Below are 15,319 nucleotides of genomic sequence, written 5' to 3'. Positions count from 1 at the left end.
TAGGGAAGAAACAGACTTTCATGTTCAAGAATCAAAAAGAATCCCAAATATAAAAACTGAAATAATCACAATCAAATTGTCAAAAATTAAAGCAAAAGAGAATTTCAAAAGCAACAGAAAAGTGACTCAGGACATATGAAGGAACATCCATAAGACTATCAGCTGATTTCTCAGCAGAGTCTTTGCAAGCCAAAAGGGAGTAAAAGATATATTCAAAGTTCTGAAACCCCAAAACTGGGAATTGATATATGTATATTTTTTGTAAGCATGATGGTAACTACAAAGAAAATATACAGGTGAGCAATGACTATCAGAAAGGAATAAAAACATGTCATTACAAGCCGGGTGCAGTGGCACATGCCTGTAATCCCAGCGACTCAGGAGGCTAAAGCAGGAGGATCACAAGTTCAAGGCCAACCTCAGCAAAAAGTGAGATGCTAAACAACTCAGTGAGACCCTGTCGTGTCTCTAAATAAAATACAAAATAGGGCTGGGGATGTGGCTCAGTGGTAGAGGTAGCGTTCCCCTGAATTCAATCACTGTAACAAAAAAGTCATTACAATAAATCGAAGAAATACAAAGGAAGAGAGAAACGCAGACAAAAGATTACAAGTCAGAAAACAATTATCAAAATATTAATAGTAAATCTTTGCCTATCAAGAATTCATTTAAATGTAAATAGATTAACTGCATTCAAAATATGAAGTAACTGAATGGATTTTAAAGAGAAACAAAAGCAGACCAAACATTTTGCCATCTGCAAGATACTTTAGATTTAAGTACACACATTGACTAAAAGAGAAAGTATTAAAAAAAAAAAAAGATGAAGACAGAAAAAAAAATTCCACTCAAATGTTTACCAAAAGGAAGCAGGACTGACCAAATTTACATAAAAACTTTTAGTCAAAACCTGCCATAGATATACCATATTAGCAGAGCAAAGAATAAAAACCATATGATCACTCAATGGAAGCAGAAAAAGCTTTTAACAAAACTCAAAACTATTTTAGTATAAACATTTCTATAAATCGATAATAAAAGATAATTTAATCAATATAATCAATGTCATATGTGAAAAGCCTGTGGCTAATGTTATCCTCCCTATTCAATGGTAAAATCCTAAAAGATTCTTTTTTTTCCTAGGATCAAGAGTAAGGTAGGAATACTCACTCTTGCCACTTCTATCTGACATATTTCTGGTAGTTTTAGAGCAATTAGGCAAGAAAAGAAATACGGGGGCTGGAGTTGTAGCTCAGTGGTAGAGCACTGGCCTTGCACATATGAGGCACTGTGTTCAATCCTCAGCACCACATAAAAATAAATTAATTAATTAAAGGTATGTGTCCCTGTACAATAAATATAAAATAAAAAAAAAACTTAAAAAGCAAAACGAAACAAGAAGTGGGCAAATCAGAAAAGAAGAAATAAAATTATCTCTTCTTGTATATGGCATGCCATTATAGTTGTAAAACCCTACAGAAATCACAAATAAAACCTGTTGGATGTAATAAACAAATTTAGTGAAGTTGCAAAATATAAAATCAACATATAAGAATCACTTGTTTCTTTACACTAAAAAATCTGAAAAATCACAAAAACAATTCCATTTATAATAGTATCAAAAAGAACAAAATACTATGAATAAACTTCACCAAGAAGACAAAAGACTTGTACACTGAAAACTACAAAATATTGTTGAAAGAAGTTCAAGGAAACACAAACAGAAAGATATCTAATGTTGTGGAGTGGAAGGCTGAATATCATAAAACCTACCAAAGCAATCTACAAATTCAGTGGAACCCCTGTAAAATTCCAATGGTCTTCTTTACAGAAATTTTTGAAAAAGCAGTCCTAAAGTTCATTTGAAACCACAAAGAACCCTAGTAGCCAAAACAACCTTGAGAAATAAGAACAAAATCAGAGGCAATGCACTCTGATTTCAAAACATATTACAAGTCTACAGCAATGAAAACAGTGTGGGACTGGCATAATAACAGACATACAGACTAATAAAGAATTTGAAATAGGCCAGAAATAAACCTATGCACATATGCTCAACTGATCTACAAGGGTCTTTTAAAGAATAGTGCTGGGAAAAACTATATAAACACATACAAAAATATTCCTAAACACACACACACACACACACATCAACTCATACTGAGTTAAAGACATAAACATAAGGGTTGGGGATATAGCTCAGTTGGTACGGTGTTCGCCACACATGCAAAAGGCCCTGGGTTTAGCGCGCATTCGAGCGTGTACACACACACACACACACACACACACACACACACACAAAATACATAAGCCAAAATTATAAAATGCCTAGAAGAAAACAGAAAAATTTTAATGACATTAGTCTTGTCAACAACTTCTTAGTACATTCTAAAGCAGAAACAGACAAGTGGGACAATGTACCAAACTGAAAAGCTTTTGTATAGCAAAAGAAATAAATAACAGAGTGAAAAGGTGACCTAGAGATTGAGAGAAAATATATATAAACCATATATCTGCTAATGGGTTAATATTCACAATATATGAGGAACTTCCACAATTCAATTGCAAAAGAGGAGGAGGAGGAGGAGGAAAAGGAGGAGGATGAGAAACTGGATTTTAAAACTATGCAAAGTACTTGAATTTTTTTTAAAAGAAAAAAAAAAAGACAGATGACCAACTAGTCTAAAAAAAGAGCTCATCAGGGAAATTCAAAAAACCACATTAAGTTTCACCTCACACCTTTAGGATAGCCACTATAAAATTAAGTTTATAAATGAAAAATAACAAGTGTTAGTGAGTCTATAGGTAAATTGGAGACATTATGTACTCTTGGAGGAAATGTAAAATGATGCAATCATCTATGGAAAATCATATGAAGCTTCCTCAATAAATTAAAAATACATTCATGATATGATTTAGCAATCCCACTTCTGTGTATTTATCCAAGAGAACTAAAACCAGTTGAAGAGACATGTGTACTTCCATGTTTATTGCAGCATTACTCAACATAGCCAAGAGGTGGAAACATCCCAAATGAAAGACTAAAGAAAATGTGATAATGCATATAACAAAATTTTATGCAGCCATAAAGAAGAAAATCTTTGCTGGGGATGTAGTTCAGGTTGTAGAGCACTTGCCTAGCATGTGTGAGGCCTGGGTTCAATCCCCAGTACCCCCTACACTCTCTCTCACAAACACACACACTCACACACACAAAAGTAGTAGTATATCATAAAGAAGAAAATTTCATCATCTGTCACAACATGGACAAAAGGAAATTATGAAATAAGGCAGTGTAAGAAGGACAAATTCTGAATGATTCCATTTACATGAAACACCTGTAGTACTCAAACATAGAAACAGACAGTAAAATGGCAGTTGCCACCAGGGGCTGAGGGAGGAGGAATTTGGAAGTTGCTATTCAATAATGTTTTAATCAGGCAGGTTAAAAACAAAACGTTCCACAGGTCTGCTGTCCAACACTCTGCTTGTTTTAGTTAGCTTTTTCACTGCTGGTACAAAAAGACCTGACAAAGAACAATTTGAGAGGATGAAAAGTGTATTTGAGGACTCATGGTTCCAGAGGTGTCAGTCTATGGACAGCAGACTGTATTCCTGGGGCTAGGAATGCATTAATATTCACAATATATGAGGCAGAATACCATAGAAGAGTGTAGCCAAGGGAAGTAGCTCACATGATGTTTAGGAAGCAGAGTGAGAAACTCCACTCACCAGATATAAAATATATACCCCAAAGCCAAGCCCCACCTGCCTTCAATTACCACTAATTCCCATCAGGTAATTAATTCACTGATTGAGTTAAGGCTCTCATAAACCAATCATTTCTCCTCTAAACCTTCTTGCATTGTCTCACAGGTGAGCTTTTGGGGACACCTTATATGCAAATCCTAACATGAGTAGAGTTAACAATACTGTACTGTATATTTTTAAATGAATTAAGATAATAAATTCCATTTAACTACAACTTAAAACAAAAAGATAGAAATTGAACAACATAACCACCACCCAGCACAGAACCCCCTAGGACAGTAATGTCAGAAGACACACAGGTGAACATCAGCATAATTGGGAAAAGTGAAGGAAAAGAGGCAGATAAACCAGTAAGATGTCTGTTAACTTGGTTAATGGTAAACTTAGAGAAATATCTAAGTTTATAATTATAAGCCATTGTACTCCATGCATAAGATAAATGTCCATACCTAAGGTAAATTATACCATGTTCATTCCAGAATTTAAGTTTAGCTATTCTCAAAAAATCCTTCTGTCACCTTCAAAAAGTTTAGAGATAAAGAAACTCACCAGTGAGAGAACAGTAGTAGAGAGCATGCTCAACATGTTGCAAACCCTGGGTTCAATACCCACCACAAAAAAAAAAAAAAAAAAAACTCACTGGTATTTATAGGGACTGGGACTCTATTTAATACCATCAAGTGTTTGATGCCCATAGTGAGCAAAAACACATAAGCAGCACTCCTATGCAATACTGATGTTTATAGATTTATTCCTAGGTATCACACGTTACCCTCAAACCAAAGGAAGCACAAAGTCAAAAGCATGTAATTTGGGGGGTTGTGGCTCAGAGGTAGGGCTCTCACCTAGCATGCGTGAAGCACTAGGTTTGATCCTCAGCACCACATAAAAATAAAATAAAGATATTGTGTCCACCTATAACTAAAAGCTAAAAATGTTTAAAAGGCACGTAATTTTTTATTGGGCATTTGCTATGCATGTGTCTTCTACTAGATAAAGGAGCTAACAAGAGAGACCCCCTGCTCTTAGGGAACTTACTGTTAGAAAAGGTCTGACATGGAACACTTAAACAGTATCAGGAGAAGAAAGGACTGGAGAACTCATGGAAGGGAACTGATGCAAAAGAATAATGGTCCCTGGGCTGGGGATGTGGCTCAAGTGGTAGCGCGCTCGCCTGGCATGCGTGCGGCCCGGGTTCGATCCTCAGCACCACATACAAACCAAGATGTTGTGTCCGCCGAGAACTAAAAAATAAATATTAAAAATTAAAAAAAAAAAAAAGAATAATGGTCCCACAAAATGACCACTGGAAAATGTCACAGGAGCTCTCCAAGCAAAAAGATAAGTAGATATAGTATGGGGAAAACCTAGGCAGGGAAACTCACATATAAATGTGGGAAGATTAGGGAGAGCAAAGTACACTTAGGGTGTAAGTGGTTTGCTGGATGAACTGCATTTGGTGAGGCACAAACAGGAAGCATATGATTTTTCTCCTGTGGTTGGGTTTAACTAGTTACATTGGATCCTCTGGCCCCAGAATCTTACTGCCACCCTGGGCCAAAGCCACACTTGTTCAGTCATTTACAGTGCCAAATATAATTTTGATTTCAGATATCAAAAATTCCATGCCATATAAATGAAAAATATAATTTCATCCAGCTTTGTAGCTTTAAATGCCTCAAAACATACTCATTTCTGATTCTAGACCTAACCTCCCCTTTGACATGCATGACATCTGCACTCAGAGTCTAATAGCTATCTCAACATTAACCTAGTCCAACATGATTCTTCTACAGCAAAACAATTCTCAGTTAATAATAGTTTTATCCTTTAAGTCACTCAGGCTTAAAATCATACTAGTCTTCCCTGTCATACCCCCATCCAATCCATCAGCAAACCTGGATGTCTTTGTCAGGAAACATTTTTCATATCTTACACTTGTAATACCCTACCCCTGCCCATTTGTCATTTCTTCTCTCCTACTTCATTTTTTTCCTTATCACATAACACTTTCTACATATTTATTTTTTCTGTTAACTTCATTCATTTTTCCACCCTATAGATAATAAGATCAATAATGCCAAAGATCTTTATATATTTTGTTCACTCTTGTGTTCCCTGAATCTAGAATAGTACTGAGCATAAAATAAATAATTGATATATGTTCATCAAAGAAATGAGTTAATTACATCCATTCTCAATTTCTTTTCTCTTCCCAGGTCAAGCCTCTTGGGCCTGCAATGAGGAGGGAGTTGTTTCCTATTATTTTATTAATTCTTCCTACTCAATTTTCTCTCTATCCCTTCAGGTTTCTCCAAGGTCAGCAATAAGAAAGGAGAGATTAAAAGACAGGGCAAAGGACTTCCTGTTGGCAGGTGTGCTCACAGTTCTCCCTTGGCTGACTGGCTAGGTATTTTGCTGTCCATTATGGAGAATGTTCAAATGCTGGGTGTTTCATGGGATGCAGAGATCTCTGTACTGCATTAGCTCCAAAGAGACAGCACCCCCCGACACACACACCACTGATCTTTAGTAAATCCCCCCAAGCTCATTCCCTGGGGGAGGTCTACTTCATGCAGAGCATACACCTGGGACCCCCTCATGCTCCCCCTATTACATCCAGTTGACCTATTGGAAACTCCCAGAACTTTGTCCTGTCAAATGCTTTTTCTACCAACTGTTGTTTATTTCTTTCACCTTGGTACTTCAGTCAGCCTACTGCCCTTCAGATTCACCAGAGGGAAGAAAACTACCAGGCTCCACATTTCAATCCCCAGGGGAGAAGTCTCACAGAAATTCTCTCAACACTCAGCTTCAGTATTCTCCAGAGCCCAAGCAGCACTTCCATAGTACAGTAAATGTGCAGAAAGGTTGTAGAGCTTGAGGTTCCCCCTCTTTCAGAAAGCTTCAATGTCCCTCTGATTTCTATGAAGAGAAGAGGAAAAAGACGGCAGTCCTGTCTACCACTAGAAATTGTACTTTCTAATCAATTATCTTTTGTTTATTAAATTTTCTCTGGTAGAGTGAGCTGAAGAAAATGATAGTCACATGCTGCAGTCTGGCTGCAGCAAAATAGCCGGGGGGTGACGAACAACTGGTGTAGATTGATACAGCAGGAGTGGGAGCCGTTTATTGTAGGACTGGAGGGGTAGAATTCTGTTGATCCTATTAATTTGTTAAGAGTCTTAAAAACAACAATCAATACTTCATTGACTACTTTACAGTTACTAAGGACTCAAAAATAACACAGGGCATCATTCTCAGAGAGTTATAGTCTAGCAGGGAAGAAGCACTCAATTACACTACCATGTGGAAGGAGTCAAATGTGTGTATGTACAGGTCCACAAACCCGTAGCAGTGGGTGGTGGTGGGCTGGGCCAAAGGAGGGGAATGTGCAGTCACTTGATAAGGAAACTACAAGTTGCTCAGAGGTGCTGGAACATGAAGGTGAGGATGAGGGGAGACCAGGAGCCTGGTGGAAAAGCACTAGAAAACAGCTCAAGCCTGCACAAAGGAGTGGAATAACAGGAACAGATGTGAGGATCTGGGACAAAGGAGGTGGCAAGAGTACACAGGTCAGAGGACGTGATCGCACTGCACATGAATGAGCATCTAACAGGACAGTAGCAGAGGAATGGAGGAAGAGATACAGGACACCTCGAGGAACTGGAACAAACTGGATTTGACTGTTGAGGAAGCTGGAGGGCCAAGAGAAGGCAGGAACATGCAACAACACCAAACAAGATTTGGGAAGGAACACAGATTTACACAGGATGGCTGGGGGAAGGAATGAAGTTCAGATCTGGAAATGCTGAGTGAACCCTGGTACTTACGGATTATACCAATGAATGCTATTTTCACTTTGAAAATCTATTCCAAGAAAATAATCTTATATGTGAAATTAGAACTTATACTCGAGTAGTTCAAGATATTGTTATTCATGATAAAAAAATAACCAGAACATAACCTAAGTGTTTAAACATCACATAATAACTTAAATAAATTATGATGCATTATCTTGAATCTATCAAAGCTGACAATGATAAAGACCACTTAACAAAACAAAACTTTGGACATGATTGGCTTAAAAAGCAGGAGACAAAATTTTAGTCACAACATTATTACAACCATGGTTTTTAAAGTGAAAATTAAAAGAAAAAAAAGGATATAAGAAACTATATAAAATGGCTGTGTTATCTGAGTTTTGAGTAGCTTTGAGTAGGGGTAGGGTGATTTTTTAAAAATTATTTTTGAAAATAATTTTAATATACTTTTTCAACTCTCACAATGGAAAAAAGTAAACACTCTATTTGAAAGTAAATTATACTCAATGAATTAACAATTGTTACAGTAATTTTCAAAAAGGGAAAAACCTCTTAGAATGTATATTCATATTTACCCTTAAATTAAAATATGCTTTAGTAACTACATACTTAGACTGCATGAACACAACATAAACTAGAAATTAAAAACTGAAGGACAAAGCTCCTTTTATTTTAAATAACAGTAGTATGAATTCCATCTGATAGTAGCTATCATTTCCTAGTATTGTTTGTTTTTTTTAAAGAGAGAGAAGAGAGAGAGAGAGAGATCTTTTTAATATTTACTTTTCAGTTTTTGGTGGACAAAACATCTTTATTTTATTTTTATGTGGTGCTGAGGATCAAACCCAGCGGCCCGCACATGCCAGGCTAGCACATTACCGCTTGAGCCACATCCCCAGCCCCAGTATTAAGTTTTTAATAAAACTATGTCGAATTAGTCATTACTGAGTACTGACATTATAAAGCAAATACAAACAGGTATATTCTATACTTTTCAAAATTATAAATTATCCCGTTAGAAATAAGAATATAAAGACTTTAAAACACATTAAAGGCTGGGGTTGTGGCTCAGTGGTAGAGTGCTCGCCTGGCATGCATGAGGCACTGGGTTCGATCCTCAGAACCACATAATGTAAAATAAAGATATTATGTCCACCTAAAACTAAAAAAATGAATATTAAAAAAATAAAAATAAAAAATAAAATACATTAAAAACATCAACTGAGAAACAACTATGTATGTCATTCATATTCCCTTGACATAAACATAGAATAAAAGTAACCTATGTATATATATTCAATAAACTTAAATATGCAACAAGAGTTCAAATCTACTTTAACTACATCTTTAACACTCCAATATTGGGGCTGGGGATGTGGCTCAAGTGGTAGCGTGCTCGCCTGGCATGCGTGCGGCCCGGGTTCGATCCTCAGCACCACATACAAACAAAGATGTTGTGTCCGCCGAGAACTAAAAAATAAATATTAAAAAATTCTCTCTCTCTCTCTCTCTCTCTCTCTCTCTCTCTCTCTCTCTCTCCCCTCTCTCACTCTCTCTTTAAAAAAAAAAACTTCAATATTCTTTTCTTTTTTCATAATACCTTTGTTTTTATTTATTTATTTTTATGTGGTGCTGAGGATTGAGCCCAGCGTCTCACATGTGCTAGGCAAGTACTCTACCACTGAGCCATGACCTCTGATCCTCTTGTATTTTTTCTGATTAAACTCACCAATCAAAGCAAACAACTTGTAATAAAACTACATTTTCCTTTCAGGATAGAAAAAATAAACAAAGAAAGCTCAAGTCATTTTGGCAGGTTTATGATTCTCTTTTTAAAAATCACAATCTAAATTGGCATGAATGTTTTTAAAAAGAGGATTTTGAATTTCATAAAAGAGTGGCTACATGGTCAGTTGGTATACAAACTAAGAAAGGCTAGCTTCAATTTGATGCTGTTTGTGCCTATGCGCTTCTTCATATGATGTGGGCTAATACTGGCCTAATTATATTGCTGTATTGTGGCTAAAAAGTAGTCTTCATCCAGTCAACTGGATAGTTTGGGAAAAACGTAAGTTATTCCCAGGGGTGCCCACCAAATCAGCCTAAGTCAATGCATCAAGGATACCTTTGCAATATCTCATATCAAAATTTTCTTCTATAGATCCTCTAATGGGCCAAACCATCTCCAATATTTTCAGTAGCTCCTCAGTGCTTTCCAAATAAAATCCAAACGTCTTCACATATCATTTCAAGGCCTTTCCAGGATCTGATCCCTATTCATTTTTCCAGGTTCAAAGGCCCAATGCTCAAGGAAAAGCACCTTTCTCTAAGGTACCCAGCCATAGAGAACTTTGCTCATAGTACTCTCTCCACTCTGGCAGAATGCTGGTTTCCCAAAGGTTCCTTTAAGCCTCCAAGCCCTACTGAGCCCCTGACATCACTTGGTCCCAGGTCCCTTCTTCCCCAGTCCAATACATCCATCATACAGCCAACTGTTCTCCACAGACTTGCTAATTAAATGCCTGAGTCTTCAAGCCTGAGGGGGGTCCTGTTACTTACTGCTGGATTCAAAGATTCAAAGACTCAGAAAACTAGGAATTAGAGGTCCCCTCCAGCAATCACACCAGACACCCATACATGCCTATCTGGCTTTCAAACTGGCATTCTCTACCCTCACATTAATTCTGGCCTCTTAATTATCCATTATACTTTTTCCTTTGTTAGAAAAAGTGTTTTCTTTAAGATGCCAGCAAATTAATAGAACTATGAAAGTAATTTCTTACTCATTTTCATTTCCTTGATATCCCCAAGGAAGTACAAAATTAATGAGGGAAGAAAGTGTAAAAGAGGTGTTATAGCCCTTGAAGAGCCAATTCACATTGTTTCATGAGGTTTTTGTTGTTGTTGTTGTTGTTTCTGCTTTCACTTGAAGACTTATTTTTTATAATATAAAAGGAAAACTCTTTTATCATGTTGCCCATAAACTTATCATCTACAAATAGGATAGAGCATGGAGTTGGGAAGACAAGGGAGATGGGTACATGCATTTTTAAGTAGGCAAGATCATTGAAAGAATAGAGGTGAGTATACAGGAAGAGGTCAAATTAGCTAAGAAATGGATAAAGAAAATAATAAAAGGGAAGGAGGGGGCTCGCATACCTGGGATTGTGTGCAGGTAGGCATGCACTGGGAGGGCAGACCTTAAATAACAACAACAATAATAATGAAGAGGTACACAGTGCACAATCCCAAGAGCATACTCTCACTATTCACTGCCAAACCATGCTCAGCACCCTGAAAGTACATAATAAATTAGTTGAACAAATGCTTTTTTCCTCACTCCCACCACAATGAGATACACAGCAATCCTCTGTATATGAGGATCTTCCTCTAGGGTCCTCCTTTCACCTCACTGATTACTCCTATTCAACATGTATATCACAGTTTTCTGTGTTTGGCACAATGCTTCCGTAGAGTCTCCTAGCTCCTTCTCTGTTCTTATAGTATTATTCTTTATTTCAAATGCTCATCATAGTTTTCAACCAGATATAGATAGAGACATATATCTACAACCAATTCTTTAAAGTGTAGGTAGCAAGCTCCATGAAGGCAGAGATAATCACCTTTTTCATTATACCCCAGAACCAGCACAAAACCTGGCACACAGCAGGCATCATGGAAGCATTTATTAAACAAATTATGAGCTCAAAATACCTGTTTGTCTTCAACCATTGGGATTCTCATACACAGCGAAAACCCAGACTCCTAGAATGGCTTCTCCTGGCCTCTGCAGTCCCATCCCTAGCTCCCTCCACATGTACAAGCTCAGATCCTGCAACACACCATGTTCTCCCACTACCTCCACACCTTGTCCATAAAGTCCCCACCTTGGAAAGTCTTCTTGTTTAGTCACCTTTTTTGTCACTGTGACCAAAATGCCTGACAAAAACAACTCAAAGAAAAGTTTATTTTGGCTCATGGTTTCAGAGGTTCAATCTACAGTCAGACTCCATTGCTCTGGGCCAGAGCTAAGGCAGAAGAACATTGTGGCAGAAGGGTATAGCAGAGGAAAGCTGCTCAGCTCATGGAAGCAGAAAGCAAAGAGAGATCAAGGTACCAGAGACAACATATAAACCCCACAGGCACACCACCAGGGAACTACTTCCAGCCACACCCTATCTGCCTACAGTTACCACCCAGTAAATCTACCACATGATCAAGCCACCATTTGGGACACAGTTTTCATAATCTAATGACCTCACCTCTGAACATCCCTGTATCACCACCTGAGCTTTTGGGAGGATACCTAGTATCCAAACCATAACACATTCCCTGTCTAGTCTCCAGGACTCTGGAAGTCCTCCTTTCATCCCTCCCCTCAGACTGCACTACATGCTTTTTTACTGTGCTTTTCTAATAGTGTTCTCATTGGACTTATCCCACTTATTTACCACAGTACTTAGTCAATGGTTATCTAAAGGTCTCGGCCATTGCACTAAGTTCCTTGGAGACAAGGATCTAGCTATAATCATATATATGCTGAAGCTGTGTGTGTATTTCTGTCAGGTCTAACACTCAGCACAATGTTGAACACATGGAAATACACTTGGTCTCTTCTGATTGAACACACTGGCTATTTACAGGCAGAAATGATTAGCCCACAGGTCTAACACTCAGCACAATGTTGAACACATGGAAATACACTTTGTCTCTTCTGATTGAACACACTGGCTATTTACAGGCAGAAATGATTAGCCCAAATCTATTCATGACCTAGAAGATGCTTAAAGGAGCTAAATTTGCTGTTAACAAAGCATGGATTACCTTCTTTTTTATGAAATACTGGAATTATGTCAATCATATATAAATGCTGAAAAACAGAGCAAGAGACACTTAAGAAAATGTCAAACACTTACAAGAAGCATCAGCATAAAGGATCCCATATAGATTAGATGATCAGGAAAAACATTGAAATCATAGTTAGAGTAAGAATTCCACGAATCCACCAATTTTTCCACCTACAAAGAAAATGTTAATAAAGTTAGTATTTAATGATATCTTTTAAAATATGTAATGATATCGTTTAAAGTATTTAATGATATCTTAAAAGTTTTTTAGTGTGGTTTCAGTATAGAGTTGCTAAACTTAAGAATTTTTCTTAATTATTCCTTAAGATACCCTACTTCACTTTATGTACTAACAATAGCCACTGTCTAAGAGCTAAATTAAAATTTGAGATTATGTTAGCCAGAGAAAGAAAGAAATTTTTGTTAAATGTGAATGGGGATGAGTCATGAGGTTAGAGAGTTAGGTGGTCAATCTGGCTGTGAAAGTCATACATCCTACCAGAGATCACATGAAGGGAGAGACCAGTCAGGTTCAAAAGCCCTAGGAAAAGATGACGCTCAGTCCTTTGGGATAGTAGGTTAAAAAAAAAAAATCAGTAGCTATTTAAGAATATGGTGTAGAGAGCATGGTCTACCAAAGAGAAAAAGTAATGAAAGGATAATACAGAAATGAAACTGGAAAGTACAGTGATTTTGGTGAAATGAAGGTTCCTGTGATCTAACAGGTTGATCACTGAGGATAAGGACAGACCAAACACACTTCCTTCTCATGCTTAAAGTGTGCTGTCTGCTTTTTGTGATAAGAGGAAAAGTATTTTCCTTTTTAATTAATTATTTTTATTTATAAGTGACAGTGGAATGCATTACAATTCTTATTACACATACAGAGCACAATTTTTCATATCTCTGGCTATATATAAAGTATATTCACACCAATTTGTGTCTTCATACATGTACTTTGGATAATAATGTCCATCACATTCCACCATCATTTCTAATCCCATGCCCCCTCCCTTCCCCTCCCACCCCTGTCCCCTATCTAGAGTTCTTCTATTCCTCCCATGCTCCCTCTCCCTACTGCACTATGAATCAGCCTCCTTATATCAGAGAAAACGTTTGGCATTTGGTTTTTTGGGATTGACTAATTTCACTTAGCATTATCTTCTCTAACTCCATCCATTTACCTGCAAATGCCATGATTTATTCTCTTTTATTGCTGAGTAATATTCCATTGTGTATATATGCCACATTTTTTTATCCATTCATCTATTGAAGGGCATCTAGGTTGGTTCCACAGTTTAGCTATAGTGAATTGTGCTGCTATAAACATTGATGTGGCTATGTCACTGTAGTATGCTGTTTTTAAGTCTTTTGGGTATAGACCAAGGAGAGAGAGAGCTGGGTCAAATGGTGGTTCCATTCCAAATTTTCCAAGAAATCTCCATACTGCTTTCCATCGTGGTTGTACCAATTTGCAGTCCCACCAGCAGTGTATGAGTGTACCTTTTCCCCCACATCTTCCCCAACACTTATTGTTTTGTCTTCATAATAGCTGCCATCTTGACTGGAGTGAGATGAAATCTTAGAGTAGATGTTCATTTCTCTAATTGCTAGTGATGATGAACATTTTTTCATACATTTGTAGACTGATTGTATATCATCTTCTGAGAAGTGTCTGTTCAGGTCCTTGGACCATTTATTGATTGGGTTATTTGTTTTTTATTTGTTTGTTTTTTTAGTGTTTAGCTTTTTGAGTTCTTTATATACCCTAGAGATTAGTGCTCTATCTGATGTGTGAGGGGTAAAGATTTGCTCCCAAGATGTAGGCTCTCTATTCACCTCACTGATTGTTTCTTTTGCTGAGAAGAAACTTTTCACTTTAGTTTGAGTTCATCCCATTTATTGATTCTTGATTTTAATTCTTGCACCAAAGGAGTCTTATTAAGGAAGTTGGGGCCTAATCCCACATGATGGAGATTAGGGCCTACTTTTCTTCTATTAGATGCAGGGTCTCTGGTTTTATTCCTAAGTCTTTGATCCATTTTGAGTTGAGTTTTGTATATGGTGAGAGAAAGAGGTTTAATTTCATTATGTTGCATATGGATTTCCAGTTTTCCCAACACCATTTGTTGAAGAGTCTATCTATCTTTTCTCCAGTGCATGTTTATGATACCATTGGCCTACCAGTCTGTTTTGGTGCCAATACCATGCTGTTTTTGTTACTATTGCTCTGTAGTATAGTTTAAGGTCTGGTATAGTGATGCTACCTACTTCACTTCTCCTGCTAAGGATTGCTTGAGCTATTCTGGATATCTTATTTTTTCCAGATGAATTTCATGATGGCTTTTTCTATTTCTATGAGGAATGTCATTGGGATTTTGATCAGAATTGCATTAAATCTGTATAGTGCTTTTGGAAGTACGGTTATTTTGATAATATTAATTCTGCCTATCCAAGAGCAAGGTAGATCTTTTCATCTTCTAAGGTCTTCTTTGACTTCTTTAGGGTTCTGTAATTTTCATTATATAGATCTTTCACTCTTTTGTTAAGTTGATTCCAAAGTTGTTTTTTTTTTTTTTTTTGAGGCTATTGTAAATGGGTAGTTTTCCTCATTTCCCTTTCTGAGAATTTGTCACTGATTTACAGAAATGCCTTTGATTTATGGGAGTTGGGGAAAAGTATTTTCTTATCCCTGAGCCTTTCTTTGTTCCTCATGGAAGAGTATTACTGCTGGTATGGCACAGGCTCCTGCTGTGCTGAGAACTGTTCTCCCTCAACCCTGTGCTATTGGCCCAGGGATGCCCAATTGCCCACCTCCTACCACCACCACCAGGAGCCTCAGGCTTTATCTCCAGTGTACTCTACAAATAATATCAC

The 15,319-nt window shown here is 37.2% G+C and overlaps 1 protein-coding gene across 1 annotated transcript in view; it reads right to left on the bottom strand.

The window, feature by feature from the left end:
• LOC144257311 (uncharacterized) overlaps positions 1–12,572 on the bottom strand; it is a 138,965-nt gene extending 126,393 nt beyond the window's left edge. Inside the window, 1 exon segment of the mRNA XM_077803516.1 lies at positions 12,512–12,572. Coding sequence (XP_077659642.1) covers positions 12,512–12,538 — 27 coding nt within the window. The 5' untranslated portion in view covers positions 12,539–12,572.
• Positions 12,573–15,319: the final 2,747 nt, after the last annotated feature.

The sequence above is a fragment of the Urocitellus parryii genome, chromosome 10, assembly GCF_045843805.1.
Source record: "Urocitellus parryii isolate mUroPar1 chromosome 10, mUroPar1.hap1, whole genome shotgun sequence".
NCBI classification, from domain to species: Eukaryota; Metazoa; Chordata; class Mammalia; order Rodentia; family Sciuridae; genus Urocitellus; species Urocitellus parryii.
This window is presented reverse-complemented; position numbering and strand designations above follow the sequence as displayed.